Source organism: Elephantulus edwardii, unplaced genomic scaffold, assembly GCF_000299155.1.
Source record: "Elephantulus edwardii isolate Elephantulus edwardi_28Jun2011 unplaced genomic scaffold, EleEdw1.0 scaffold00121, whole genome shotgun sequence".
NCBI classification, from domain to species: domain Eukaryota; kingdom Metazoa; phylum Chordata; class Mammalia; order Macroscelidea; family Macroscelididae; genus Elephantulus; species Elephantulus edwardii.
The window spans coordinates 9500655-9514672 of NW_006399871.1; the positions used below are offsets into that span (position 1 = coordinate 9500655).

Here is a 14018-nt window from a genome sequence, read left to right on the forward strand (position 1 = left end):
CTTGAAGCCAAGGATTCTGAAGCTCTGTCTGACATACTTTGGACATGTTTCAAGGAGGGACCAGTCCTTGGAGAGGGACAGCATGCTTCGGAAAGTGGAGGGACAGCGCAGGAGAGGAAGACCCTTGATGAGATGGATTGACTCAGTGACTGGGGTAATGGGGGGAGGTGTGTCAGAGACAATAAGATTGGCACAGGATAGAGCAGGGTTAAGGGCTGTTGTACATAGGGTCACTATGAGTTGCAGGCAACTTGATGGCACATAAAAACAACAACAACAACTCAATACAGAGATTTAGTAACATAAATAGTCTTTAAATCTATGCAAATTATAATGGCTTTTATACTGTAGCAGTTGTCACACACGTAAAGAAAAAACACACACAAATGAAACTCAAATTGGGTTGGAGACCTGCAGGATCGAAGAACCACAGGAGAGCCAAGGCAGAGCTCATGAGGGGTGAGCAGCAGGGGTCAGAATCAGCAGGGAGGGCTTCACTGTGGGCGTAAGGCCTTGGAAGACACGCACGATGTGGACGGGTGACGGCGGCATTCCAGAGGCGGGCAGCAGCATGAACAAAGGGCCTGAGGTAGGAATGAGCACAGTATGTGGCAGTGTCAATGAAGTCAGAGCTGGTGCAGAGCAGGGACCTTGGGGCAGGACAGGAGACAAGGCTGGAGGTGGCCCCTGGGGACGGAGCAGGGGTGGCTCGCGGCCCCTGCCCGGCTTCTTCTCCACGGGGTGCAGTTTCTGATGCTGCACAAAGCTGCCGTACCACTTGAAGGCCTTCCCGCACACCCTGCACTCGTAGGGTCTCTCCCCGGTGTGGACTCTCTGGTGCTGGATGGAGGCCACCTTCTGTGTGAAGGCCTTGCCGCACTCCTCGCACTGGAAAGGCTTCTCCCCGGTGTGAATTCGCTGATGGACGATAAACAGGGACCGACACCCAAAGGCTTTCCAGCAGTTGGTGCATTTATAGAGTTTGTCCCCGGTGTGCAGCCTCTGATGCTGAAGGAAGGCTGCGCTCCTCCGGAAAGCCTTTCCGCACTCCTTACACGTGTAGGGCTTCTCTCCCGTGTGGATCCGCTGGTGCTGCGTCAGGGCTGTGCTGGAACTCAAAGCTTTGCCGCAGACTTTGCACTCGTAAGGCCCTTTGCCAATGTGATTCTTCTCATGCACGATGCAGTCGTAGCTGGACTTGAAAGCTTTGCCACACTCCTTACACTTAAAGGGCTTTTCTCTGCTGTGACTCATCTGGTGGCGGACAAGCTTCGAGTTGTATCTGAAGATTTTCCCACATTCTTTGCACTCGTAGAACTTCATTCCGCCTCGAAGGATGAGGTTCGGATTGGGGCTGAAGATCTGCTTCACTGTCTCGCTTTTCAAATCGCAGTGTGCAGACTCGCTGCGGACAAGTCCCTCCACAGGCACCATTGGAAGCTCTGTTTCTTCAGAGATTTCCTGCTTGAATGTTGGCTCTTCGTTCTTGATCCAAGACTCACCACCTGAGCAAAAACCACATGCGTTCCCAGTTAATGGAGTGGAAGAAAATAGGATCCAGGGGTCTGGATGTTTCCCTTGAAGAAAGTGATTTATAGAAACGCATCAATGATAAACTAAACACAATGCCAGAGACAGTTCTGAATCGCGGTGACCCCCACTCCCGGTTCACAAGGCTGGAAGCCCTAACGGAAGCAGGCTGCCCCATCTTTCTCCCATGGAGCAGCAGGTGGATTCAAACTACCAACTTTTTTGTCAGTGGCCCAACATTACACCACGCACGCTTTTTCATCAACAATCAAAAAACAAGCCATTAAGTTGAGACAAACTCACAGTCAGCTCATTCATAGTGGGGTTCCTGGAGGCTGTAAATTGTACAAGAAGAGAAAGGATTAAAGCCAATGGAGAGGTGCCAGCTTTGAGTTTACCAGGGTAACTCACAATCCACAGTGCCACCAGAACTCAATGTTGTTGTTATGTACCATCGAGTCAGAACTGACCCATAGTTGGCCCTCCAGCAGATTTTCAGAGGCAGTTAATTGCATGAGAAGACAATGCCCCTTTTTCTCATGCAGAGCAGCTGGTGCATTCAAACAATGTGCCTTTGGGATTGCAGCGCAGCTCAATGACTGGCAAGCGAAAAGCACAATAATACAAGAGAGAAAAATCACTAAGGAGTTCGGTGGTGTGTTGTGGAACCTATCAGGCTGCTAACTGAAAAGTCAGTGGTTCAAATTCACCAGCCACTCATGGGAGAAAGACGGGCAGTCTCCTCCCGTGAAGATGTACAAGGAATGTTGCGAGAAGGACTGACATGGCAATGGTGGGTTTGGTTTTTACTTTAAATAAGAGATACAAAATTTGTGTGAAGGGAAAGGCAACATGCAAAAAGAGGATGATGAGTAAAATGTCACTAAGGAAAAGGAAGACAGAGAGAGGTGCACGAGAGTTACAGACAACAAAGATAAATACTACCACATGTACAATCCTGCATTACTACAATCAGTACTAACAAACATCTAATCTAAAAATAAATACACAATCCCAGAGGTAGGCGGTTTGAATCCACTAAAGGCTGGAGGGACAATCCCCTCCTGTACCAGTCAGATCTGATTTGACAGTACACACACAAAACAATAAAAAATTTAAAAAAGTAAATACACAGATAAATAAACCCACGATTAAGTAAAGGAAGGCTGAAGGACTACAGACAGCACTGTATACACGTTTGGTGGACAGTATTTCTATCTGAGCTGTAAACAGACTCATGAACACAGCAGAGCACACAGAGAGCAAGTCAAGAAAACTTACTAGCCCTAAACACTGTGTGAGCACGAGTTCCTGGATGTGGGGTGTGCTCATGACTATAGTTTTAGGAGAAATCAAGGTCAAGAGGCATAACACAGCCCACAGACAAACTGTTCCGCATCCTATCTAAGTGAAGGAGATCTCAAAAGCTTTCGAATGGCCACCGAAAGTGAAATTAGTGGTCTCTCCCTGTCCAGAGCAAGAAACAAGGGAAAGACTATCAAACACAAACGGACCAGTAATCCAAAGGTCTCCGGGACCACGCAAATCTTAGCTTCCTTTCCATTGAGACCCAAAGCCCTAAATGGTGCCTGGCTACCACCATAACTCCCCCAAAACAGATCGCAAATAGAAGGTTCTGGGAAAAGTGAGTGAAAAATGTGGAGCAAAAGACATAAATTCATGTGGTTTATAGAGGTGTATCTGTATTAAAGTTTGACTGAACTCCCACTAAACACTGGCATGGAATTAACTATTTCTAATCGTAAATGAAAAAAGAAAAAGTGATTCAGGAGCCGCTCCTCTGATGGAGAGAGGCCCTCAGGGTGTGAGGACAGCATGGATTCCCCCAGCTAAGGGCTGGCACCCCGTGAGAGCCAAGAGCCCGGAGAACAGGCCAGAGCCAAAGGCACGCTCCTGGATGTGAAACCAGGAAAACAACACAGGACACGAGGCGGTGTTCTCCCACTCACCTGGACAGGAGCCTTTCCAAGCCTCTGCTTCCCAGGGATCGGGGCCCCATGGTGCATCCCCTCGCTCCAGCAGGGAGATGAGAGCAGGTTTGACCACCGGAAACGCTACTTCAGGAAGGAAAAGAAGAGAGACAAGTTAAGGGAAGTCATCCAGATTGGCTTGAGATCACGTCCAGCCTGCCCTCCAGTGCCCAAGTTGGAGAGAGAAATGGAGTGAACATCCAGGAGACCAGGCGAGCTACCAGGAGGTTGTGAGGACGTCTCCAAACAAAGCCAGGGAGATGCTGATTCTCCCGGGGAGGAACTTTGCAATCTGGTCCTATCTTTGAACAAAGGGAATTCCCTCTGAAAGGGACGTGCTGACACTCCAAAAGCCTCTCTGCAAAGGTGAAGGCCAAGTCTCCAGGCAACAGGAAGGATGGACGAACCCCCTGTGGATTTGGACAGGTCCTTTCTCCCAGGGCCCAGAACACCATCCCTCCCTGGGGAGTAAGATGTCCAGTTTCAAAACCAAGAGAACCTGGGCTCTGTGTACCCAGCGCGCCAGGGCTGGTGATTCCAGAACTCTTTATAGCAATCAAAGCTAAGGGCCAGCGAAAAATCCCAACATCCTAACGGAAGAAGTCACACTGCTATCATAGGCCCCGGAAGAGCTCTCACCCAGGGAAGTCAGGTTTGCATAATTCTCCAGCATCACCTCCCGGTACAGGGTCCTCTGTGCAGTGTCCAAGCTGGACCACTGACGCGGGGTGAAGTACACGGCCACATCCTCAAAGGTCACCAACTCCTGAAACAACAGAATTCTGCTCAGGTTCCAGGGATGGGAGAGGGGACCAGGAGGGGCCTGAACTTCAGGGAAAAGGATGGATCTGGTGGGGACTGCGGCTCTGTGTCCCAAAGGTTTACACAGGTGAGAGGAGTCACCAGCATGAGGGGCCGGCCCTTAGTGTTTCCATTTTCAATGGGTACCCCTCTGGACCAATACTGTCACCCCAAGAGCACAGTCCAGCTTCTGCTGCTCTCAGCCTTGTGACTACAGCAACGCTGATATTCCTGGCACTAACAGGCTGTCCTTCTGTTATCTCCTACCCACATGCAGTCCCCGAATCCAGCCAGTGAATCTCTACAGACGGCTTTCACGGCTCAAAGTCTCCACTGGTTTCCAATGATGGAAAGGACCCCCTTCCCAGCCCGCTTCTCTGTGCTCTTCACTCACATCTTCCACTACATGCAGAGGACATATCCTGATACTGAGATATATTCCCCCAGCACTTTGCACCTTCTTTCCCTATCCAGGTAGTGGGCTCGCTCCTGGAGGACGGCAGCCTCCCTGTCCTAGGTTTTGCAGCCTCCCTGTCCTAGGTTTTGCTCTGACCATGTGTCTACACAGACCTGTGGCCAGGACCCCGCCCTGAGCACAGACCAGTCTCCAGTCTTCTGAGATCCACACCACCAAGGCAAGACTGCCCTCATCTCTGCCAATCCCTGGGACAAGGTCCACCTTCCCAAGAGAAAAAGGAACCAAGACTTGCTGACTGATCCCTGCGCACCAGGCTGTTAGGTGGGCACTTTTATTTATTATGGCTCTAGCAAACAGAAATCTATTATCTCAACATTTAGGAGTCTGGAAGTCTAAACAGAACCCTAGAGGAAAACCTTATCTCTCTGCGGGTCTGGAGGAAAGTCTTTGTCTCTGAAGGTCTGGCCTTCCTTTAAGATCACCACTGGGCTTGGTGACAAAATTTTCTTGGATCTCCATGGTTCTAGGTGGGCATTTTTAAGTCCTGTATTTCATTTAATCTTTACAATATATATGCGACGTCAGAATTATCACCCCTATTTTTCAAATGATGATACCGTGGTTCCAAGAGATTCATTATTTTGCCCAAGACCAGGAAGTGGGAGGGCTGCTATCAACCAGATCTGTCAAACATCACACTTGGGCTTTTCCACTCACTAAGCCTCCAACTTATAAATCGTGAGGAAGGGCCAGTCCTGGAGAAAAGGCATCTTACTGGGGAAGATGGAGAGGTCAGAGGAGGAGAGGAAGACCCTCAAGGATGGACAGACACAGTGATGGTCACAATGTGACTTAAGAGTTATCCAAGTTTGTGAGGATGCCGCAGGAAAGAGCAACGTTCAGATCGGCTTCCCAGGAGCTCTGTGAGCCGCAGGCAACGTGTGTCACCTCACAGAAACAAGCCTCCAGCACTGGGCTCGAGATTTCTCCAAGAACATGGCTAACCTGCCAACGTCATCCTAACAGGGCAACCTGCTCTTTGGAGGAGGGAGACCTGATGGATTTGCTAAAAGAAGAAACAAGTTCTGACTTGGAAGAAGGGCAAGCTGGGAGCTCCTCAGAGGCAGCGACAGTGAAAGTTCTCAACAAGATGAACTGACAGTGACTGTACAGGACTCGAATGTATCTGGGAGCGTGAGGACAGTGCAGGACAGGGTCACTGGGAGCCCTAGATGGCTCGACGGCACCTGACAGCAACAATCTCTGATAGCTAAGGAGTCCTGGTGGTGATACAGTGGTTAAGTCCTCAGCTGGTAAGGGAGGCATCAGCGTTATGAGCCCCTTATAAACACCTAAAGCCTTACAAACTCAGTGGGGCAGTTCTGCTCTGTCCTTCAGCCTCCTTGCCAGTGGAATCACCTCCAAAGCGGTGGGTTTGGATCTGAAGGCTAATGTGAATCAAAACAGACAGCAAGGAGGTTCATCTCACCTGAGGGAGCATGGCTGGTGTCCCCTAGCTTCATGTACTGTCTTCTGGGATAGGAAAATGAAGAACCTTGGAAGCCAAGAGAAGAGTCAAGAACGGGATGGACTCTGTCCAGCATCACCCAGAGCCATTTCTGGTTGCGGCCCCCCCCCCCTCGTTACCACCCTCTCCATGTTCTTGGTCCCAGCACTATCCCCAGTGTCTTCTCTGTGCCCCGCTTGTTATATTTTCTTGCGAGTGTCCCCATCTCATCCTCAGCTGCTCTGTCTGATCCTGCTGGACAATCGTCCACTGCCCAGGTTAGACTGGATGAAGGGCTTTCCTGAATGCCATTCATTTGCATAACGCAGACCAAAGGATCAGGTTAGTTCTGTACCAACAGAAAATTTCATTGCCGGCAGGAATTATGGCAATGACACCCCCCCCCCCAAATGGTGCCTCTGAATGAAAGAGGGACAGGAGAGAGGAAAGCACCCAGTGTCCCGCAGGTGATCTGAATAGCTGTCCCAAGAAGCAGGGGCCCCCAAACTTGAGAAACGTCAGTACCGGCCACGGGAGAGAGTCAGGTCACGCTCTAGAAGAAAGAAATAAGGTTCACGTCTCCGTGGGAAGGAGCTGGGCCCGGGGAAACCGCGCGGCCACCTTGGGGGGTTTCTGCGAGGCCCCGGGGCCGGGGATACGGGGCTTGAAAGGGCGGACCGCCATTGGGACAGAGGTCACGGGAAGGAAATCTGACCAGCAAGCAGGGAAAGCAAGGAGGCCGGCATCGGGCGGGCCTGGCATGGAGAACCCGCTGCAGCCCAGGACCTTCCACTTGGAACCCCAAGAAGCGGGCGATTAAAAGCCCAGCCGCAAGCGAGAGCATTGCCAACGCCGCTCTAGGTTTCCGGAAGGCCGCTCGTCTCGGTGATCCCGGCTCCCCGGCTCCCACGTGATTCGCCAGCCCGGCGGAAAAGGCGGGGTGACTGAGGCGGGTTCCGGCCAGAGCGTCCGTGACGGGCGCGGAGTCACAGCGCCACCTATCGCCGGGTCCTCCGGGGACCAGCCTCCGCGCTGGTCGACCCATCGCGGTGCCGCCAGGGCTGGTCCAGATCTCACCCAATGTACAAACCTAACCCTGGTTAATTAACTGGCCGCCGCCATCGCTCTGATGTCCAAGGCCTGGACTCCCCAGGTGTTAAGAGAATGTGGTGTCGAGTACGACTCATAGCGACCCTATGAATAACAGAACTGGGTGCAATCTTGTCATGTACCATCCACATCTGACATATTCTAGGCCATTGCTGCATTTACTATGTCAATTCATTTCATTGAGGGCCTATTTTTTGCTGACCCTCAACCTTTCTAAGTATGTCCTTTACAAGGAATAGTCCCTCTTAACATGTCCAAAGTGAGTCTTAGCTTTACCATCCTTGCTTCCAAGGAGCACTCTGTCCAAAACTTATTTCTCTTGGCAGTGTACGAGATATTTAGTGCTCTTCTCCAAGACCCCAGCTGAAAAGCACCGATTCTCTGTCATCTTTATTGAATGTCCAGTTCTCAGATGCATAGCATGTGATTGAAAAGTCCACAACCTGAATCGGGCGCACCGTTGTCCTCAAACTGACATCATTGCTCCTCAGTTATTTGGAGACACCCTTGTCTGATGTTTCCCAGGGCCATGTTCCTGACTGCTGGTACCAAGTGTGCTGGTTGTCAATCCAAGAAACAATGAAGCCATTCAGAGTTTCAATCTTTTCTCCATCTATCAAGTTGTTGTCTATTGGTGAGAATTCTTGGTGTTTAGATCTTGATCTTTTGCAGCAAGCACTTCAAGAGGTCCTGAAGTGCTTGCTCCACCCAACAGTAGAAGAATCAAGGATTCTCCTTGGGTACAAGGCAGGGCTATTTTTACAGCCCTGTCCTTCCTGGAGGAGGACATCATGCTTGGGAGGGTGGAGGGACAGCGCAGGAGGGGAAGGCCCTCTATGAGGTGGATTGATTGACTGGGAGGGTGGAGGGACAGCGCAGGAGGGGAAGGCTCTCTATGAGGTGGATTGATTGACTGGGAGGGTGGAGGGACAGCGCAGGAGGGGAAGGCCCTCTATGAGGTGGATTGATTGACTGGGATAATCGGGATGGGAGTGTCAGAGACAGTGCAATTGGCACAGGACAGAGCAGAGTTTAGGGCTGCAAGCGACTCAACGGCACATAAGAAGGCAGGGCAGTTTTTTCTCACTTCCTAGAACCAAGCCATGTGAGAGGGTATTAGAGGCAAACTAACCAAAGTAATAGGGAGCCAGAAAGCTTTGGTGGCCTAGTAGCAAGAAGCTGGACTGCAACCCTGAAAGTGTGCGATTCTAATCCACTAGATGCTCCACAGGAGGAGGGCGGACCCCTCCTGTGCCAGTCGGATCTAATTCAGTGGTACACCAAATTTAAAAAAGTATTAATTTTTAAAAATAATAGGGAGCCAAGTGCCAAATATACACAGGTCACTTTCTAGTGTTCAATTTCATCTGGGTTCTTTTCGTCACAATCCTGTCCATGCCCTTTATCAGCTTTCTTCATTAGAAAAAGAAGTTTTCCCATGACAAAGTGGTGTTCAAGTAAACATTAAATACTAGCGAGGGATGGGGGGGGTGGGATCCTACCTCTGCATATAAAGAACTGGACACATCCTTTCAGTTTCTCCTGCAGGTTTAACTAAGTGCTTCTTTTTCATATTCAAGAAATGGAGAGAGCACTGGAGGCATAGTGGGGGCAAGTTGCACAGCCAGCAGATTCCCAAGTTCTGTGCCAGTAAATACTCTTGTCACTGTTGTGTAGAGTCTGACTCAGAGCTGACCCTCCAACACCTTTTCAGAAGCTGTAAATCCCGGATTGCCCATCTTTCTCCCAAGGAACAGCAGCTGGATTTGAACCACAAACTGCTGGATTGGCAGGGCAACTCTTTAGCACTCAGCACCCTGTGAGTTGCAGTCAGAGTTCATGCAAATTCTGGTTCAAATCATCAGTCTTCAAAAGCCTTGCTCAGTCCTGATAGCTGACCAGTGAGTGGCTGCCTGGCCCAGGCTAAGTACAGCCGCATACCTAGTGCCTTTAAGTCAGCTGGTGTATTCAGCAAAGCCCACCAACCCTTAAAACACTTCTGCTGCTTGTGTTCTCCAGGCCTCCCAAAACCTGGCAGGGAGATTTTACTAGGATCCCTTGTTAGGGGTGGGTCCAGGCTGACTGACTTCAGAGGCTGGTGCTGAAATGGACTTACATGATACAGTGGCCCATCACATCAGGCAGATTCATCTTTTCTCTGATTAGATGTCAGGACATTTTTGTGAAAGTAAGTCCCACCATTCTTGCCCAAGACCAGGAACTATTTGTGTGTGAGGTTCAAGTATATGTTCTCAGGCAGGCTAAGAGGATTTAAACCTGGCTCCAACTTTGCAATCAATCTTCCTACCCTTCACTATCTTTTCTCTTTAAAGAACAGGACAAGTAGATAGTCTTCCATAACAGAGGTAGACTATTATGTATCTAGATTTTTCAACAGCTCCAAATCAGAATGTGTTGGTAGATTTCCCTCTAGCTTAACCATCTGTTATTATCAGGGCACAAAGTAGTAATTTTATTCCTTACTCTTTCCAGGGTCATACACCTAGGGTGAGACAAAGAACCAATTTTCCAAGGATGGAACTAACCCTCCCTCCCTCCATCTGTCTCTTAACCCCAGCCCCAGAGAATGCCCATAGGTACAAACACTATCTACATGTCTGTCACAAAGAAACTTTATTGCTTTTATAACAGCCTCTTAGGCTTTCTTGCCCGATGCCTTTGGAGCAGTTTTCTGGGCTGGGGCTTTCGGACCCTTCTGAGCTTTTGGAGGTCCAGCCTTCTGGCCGGCAGCCTTCTCCTTCTGGGCCGGGGCTTTCTCTTTCTGGCCGGCAGCCTTCTCCTTCTGGGCGGGGGCCTTCTCCTTCTTGCCTGCAGCAGTCACCTTCTTGGGCGACACCTTCCCAGCCCTGGCAGCAGCTGCAGCAGCACCCTTCACAGCAGCTGCTTTTTTAGGAGAAGCTTTCAGGAGAGCTGCCCTCTGAAGCTTCTTAACTTCATGCTTTATTAATCTGTTCCTCTGAAAAAGGCAGATAATATTAGCTTTATGTATAGAAAATCCTATCAATTATAAAATATGATACTAACATTCTAATAACATTCTTGTTGCAAGTGTAAGCTACAATGAACTAAAGATGTAAGCCCCAGAATCTTCAAGACTTTCAGTTGGGCCTCTATTTCTGGGAAGATTCTAATTTAATAAAAATTCCTGTGTAGGAAAGTATCACCACAATTCCCAGGATGATATAATGAATGAAAAGATAAAATTCCTTAAAGTAAAAGAACTCAAGTCAGAAGTTTTTAATGGGCTACTACTCCCTTCCTCTCCTGATCTAAGATTAGACAAATATGCATGACACAATAGAAAAGTTTCTATTTTTACAAAGGATTCATCAAAACTTACCATTTTCTTTGCTTTCATGACTTTAAAGCGATCAAAATCTGTCATCTTGGCTTTCTGTAAAAAGGGGTGGTGGTGTAAATGCATTATCCTCTGGCACTACCATTCCCAACCTTTTAATAAAAATGATCTCAAATCATCACCTTTTCTCTGGCTTCAATCTTCTTGGCCCATCTTGTGGCTGCCCATTTTGTATTGATATCGGCTTTCTGCCAGGCTTGTCGAACGTATTTCTGGCGGGCACTGAAAAGTGAGAGCAACAAAAATCAGCTTAAGAGCTGCAGTCTTAATAAAAACTGCAGTAGTCCATTTTATGGACAGAAACCTTTAACAAATTCAGCATGCTCCCAGCTTAATTTCCTGAAACACCTGAAACAATGCCCAGGATAAGTTATTAATTTTTTGCTGCCATAAATTCAGGAATTTTTTCCATAGTCAACCACAAACTCATTCCACAGCAATGCTGTAATTATTATTTGAAATTCTGACCCATGGCGAGTGATTAGCTGGACAAATGAAGGCCTAGAGATAATTTTCAATAACCCATGACCAGAAATGTACGATTTACTATGTGAGAACAAAACGTAAAAGGCCAAGAGATGCCTCTTTTTTGTGTATTAGACTGTGGTCACTTGTGCCAAGGGATAACATGCAGTCCAGCGAGGTGTGAGAAAATGGGCTTCTTTGCTACTGTTAGGAGGTACTGTTGGCATTTCAAAAGCATCCAGGAAATTATGCAGGACCAAAGAGTGTAATATAACTAATGGCACATTTAGGGTTTTTTTTTCCTTCACCAAAGGCTGTTTAAGTCTATATAACGGCTTGTCTCACTGAGAAGAGAAAACCGGAATAGGTTAGACTTCTCTGCTATAGCAAACGCAAACTGTGACAGTTTTGTTCACCTGCCACAGAGTGTTGCTTTTATTACTGGCAAGTTTATGATGCAGGTCTTATACTATTGAAGCAGTGATCTCAACAGCCTTTATTTTCATCCAACAATTTAAAAAAAAAGGGGGGGGGTAATCCCCTAAGTAATCCAATGCTTTAAATCATAGACTGCATGTTCAGATAATAAACTTACATTTGTTAAATATAGTCACTACAGCACAACACAATCCAGTAAGAGAACCAAACTACCTCCATAGGAATGTAACGTAGCAATGTTTGCACGTGTCAGGATTTCTATTGTTTAATTTTTGGAAGAACAACAGCCACATTATTTATGTCAGCAATAGAAGATAGCTGACTCTTCCATCTTATTGCCCGTATGTTTTCTTTATAAATCCTAGCAGGGATGTAAGGATCTCTGTGGTTTTGTTGAGGATCGCCACTTTTTAGCCATTTAGCAGTGTTTTCACATCTGTAATTTTTACCTCTGTCATAAACCAGAACCTCTCACCGCCTCAAATACACCAGGGGAGACCGTCAGCTCTAGAGTTGCACCAAAATCAATGAAACACACGTTATCTAAAAGAACACAGTAGGCTCTGGGATGCAAACAACTAGAGTCACTGACACTACACATGAGAATAAAGCAGACTTGCTAATGTTGCACTGTATCTTATTTTTTTTTCCAGTGAAAGATACTAAACACAAACATTGTATCTAACACCTAAGAACAAAGTTTTTCTTTTAAAGTAAAAAACTAAGACAGGTTCAAAAGAGCTCAATTTCTCAAGACCTAAAAGTGCTCTTGTTGTTGTGTGTCTGAGTCAAAATTGACCCATAGTTAAGCCTCAAGTGGGTTTTGGGAGGCAGTTAATTTCAAGTGGGGAAATTGTCCATCCTCCTGTGCAGAGAAGCTGGCTGATTAAAACTGGTTGCCCTCGGGATTGCAGCAGATTCTTACATTTCAAATTTTGTTTATTATTAACTACACAGAATGTATAAGCCTAAAGCTCAGTGTTATGGAACATTCTTTCATTAAGGCTGAATAGGTTTTGCACATTTTATCTTCCAATGTGTATTGAAGTCCTTTAATTGAACTTTCTATATTCTGAAGTCATTTTACATGCTGCAGTTAAAAGTGATTAAATTACTAGAAATGGTCATTTAAAAAAAAAAGTGAATAATACTTGTCCTTTGTCCTATTTCCAGGAACCTGAGTCATTCGCAACCTTCAGTACTGTTTTGAGTTTTTACCTGTGTGGGAACTTGAGGACAAAGTCGGTGAGCTGCATGCATTTGAAAGGCATGGCTTGCCTCCTTACTTGAGTGCATGGTCCATCAACCAGAGCCTAGAACACAGAAGATCAAGGATCGCTACAGAACAGTAATAATAAAAAAGCAACAGATCCTCTGTATTACTACTTTTTTGTACCACCAAATTCTTACTGCTTAATTGACCGCTCAGAAAGAGAAGACTCATTTCTTGGTAGTCTTTTCAACTTGAATTACACAGCCCCATCTTTTTTGCTCACCACAATTACCCTACATATCAGCACACTATAAAGGCAGTGAACGTCGATAAATTAAGTGGTAATGCCAAACCTTTAATTCTCAACCTTTTCCCTCCTCACTGCTCAGAACAGATTCCTATCTGACCCTCCAGTGAGTCTTTGAGTTTTCATAGGTTTTAAATCGCAGGGGAGGAGATCGCCTGTGTTTCTCCATTGAAGTCGGTAGTGGATTCAAACCGCCTATCTCTGGATTGACAGTGCAACTCCATACCTACTAAGACACTAGGCTCCTTAAGTTGGTGCCGTCAAGTAAGTGCGGGACTCCACAGGTCTCAAATGGTAATTACCAAATATAATGCTTTTAGATGCTTGGAATGATACTAAAAACTAAACGTCGCACATAACTCACTTATACGTCCATCAGTGGATTAAGCTACTTTTAAATGGCAGAAGTTTTATTTAAACCAAGCAGTCCTGGCTGACTCCGGCAGGACCCGGTTCCCTCCCCATCAGCATTTCCACATAAGATATCGGGCACATTTTTCCTTCCACTCACCCTGTTCTGATCAATAACGTCTACGATCGCGACCAGTTTCCCGGCATGGGGTCCGAAAGAGATGTAGGCCACCCGGCCAACCTCCACGTAGCGCCTGAACACCTACAACGAAGGTGGGCAACGAGGTTTATTGCAAGGCACGCAAGCTTACAACGCTCCGCAGGTCAGAGACCCCGAGGCTGAGTGTGGGTCCCGAAAGGCGGGTGGAAACATGCCCGGCACCGGGAAACAACGTGGACAGACGGAGCCGGGCGGGAGCAGCGGCCGAGAAAGCCCGGCTCCAGCCGGCTGCACGTCCCCGCGGGTCCCCAACTCCGCACGTCCCCGGCCGCCCCCGCTGGTCCCCAG

At 47.6% G+C, this 14018-nt stretch overlaps 2 protein-coding genes across 2 annotated transcripts in view; both read right to left on the reverse strand.

Annotated features, from left to right (window-relative positions):
• Nucleotides 1-450: 450 nt before the first annotated feature.
• LOC102856349 (zinc finger protein 621-like) lies at nucleotides 451-7292 on the reverse strand. The gene is made up of 5 exons (XM_006893069.1): nucleotides 7017-7292; nucleotides 6825-6910; nucleotides 4161-4303; nucleotides 3501-3608; nucleotides 451-1505 (listed from the first exon to the last, which is right to left on the reverse strand). Exons 1-5 carry the CDS (start codon nucleotides 7290-7292, stop codon nucleotides 451-453), a joined length of 1668 nt encoding a protein of 555 aa, XP_006893131.1.
• A 2721-nt stretch (nucleotides 7293-10013) lies between these two features.
• Nucleotides 10014-14018, reverse strand: part of LOC102856760 (60S ribosomal protein L14-like) — a 4403-nt gene continuing 398 nt past the window's right edge. The window contains exons 2-6 of the mRNA XM_006893070.1: nucleotides 13671-13772; nucleotides 12858-12952; nucleotides 10859-10958; nucleotides 10719-10772; nucleotides 10014-10334 (exon numbers count right to left, since the gene is read on the reverse strand). Coding sequence (XP_006893132.1) covers nucleotides 10014-10334; nucleotides 10719-10772; nucleotides 10859-10958; nucleotides 12858-12952; nucleotides 13671-13772 — 672 coding nt within the window. The remainder of the gene's footprint in view (nucleotides 10335-10718; nucleotides 10773-10858; nucleotides 10959-12857; nucleotides 12953-13670; nucleotides 13773-14018) is intronic.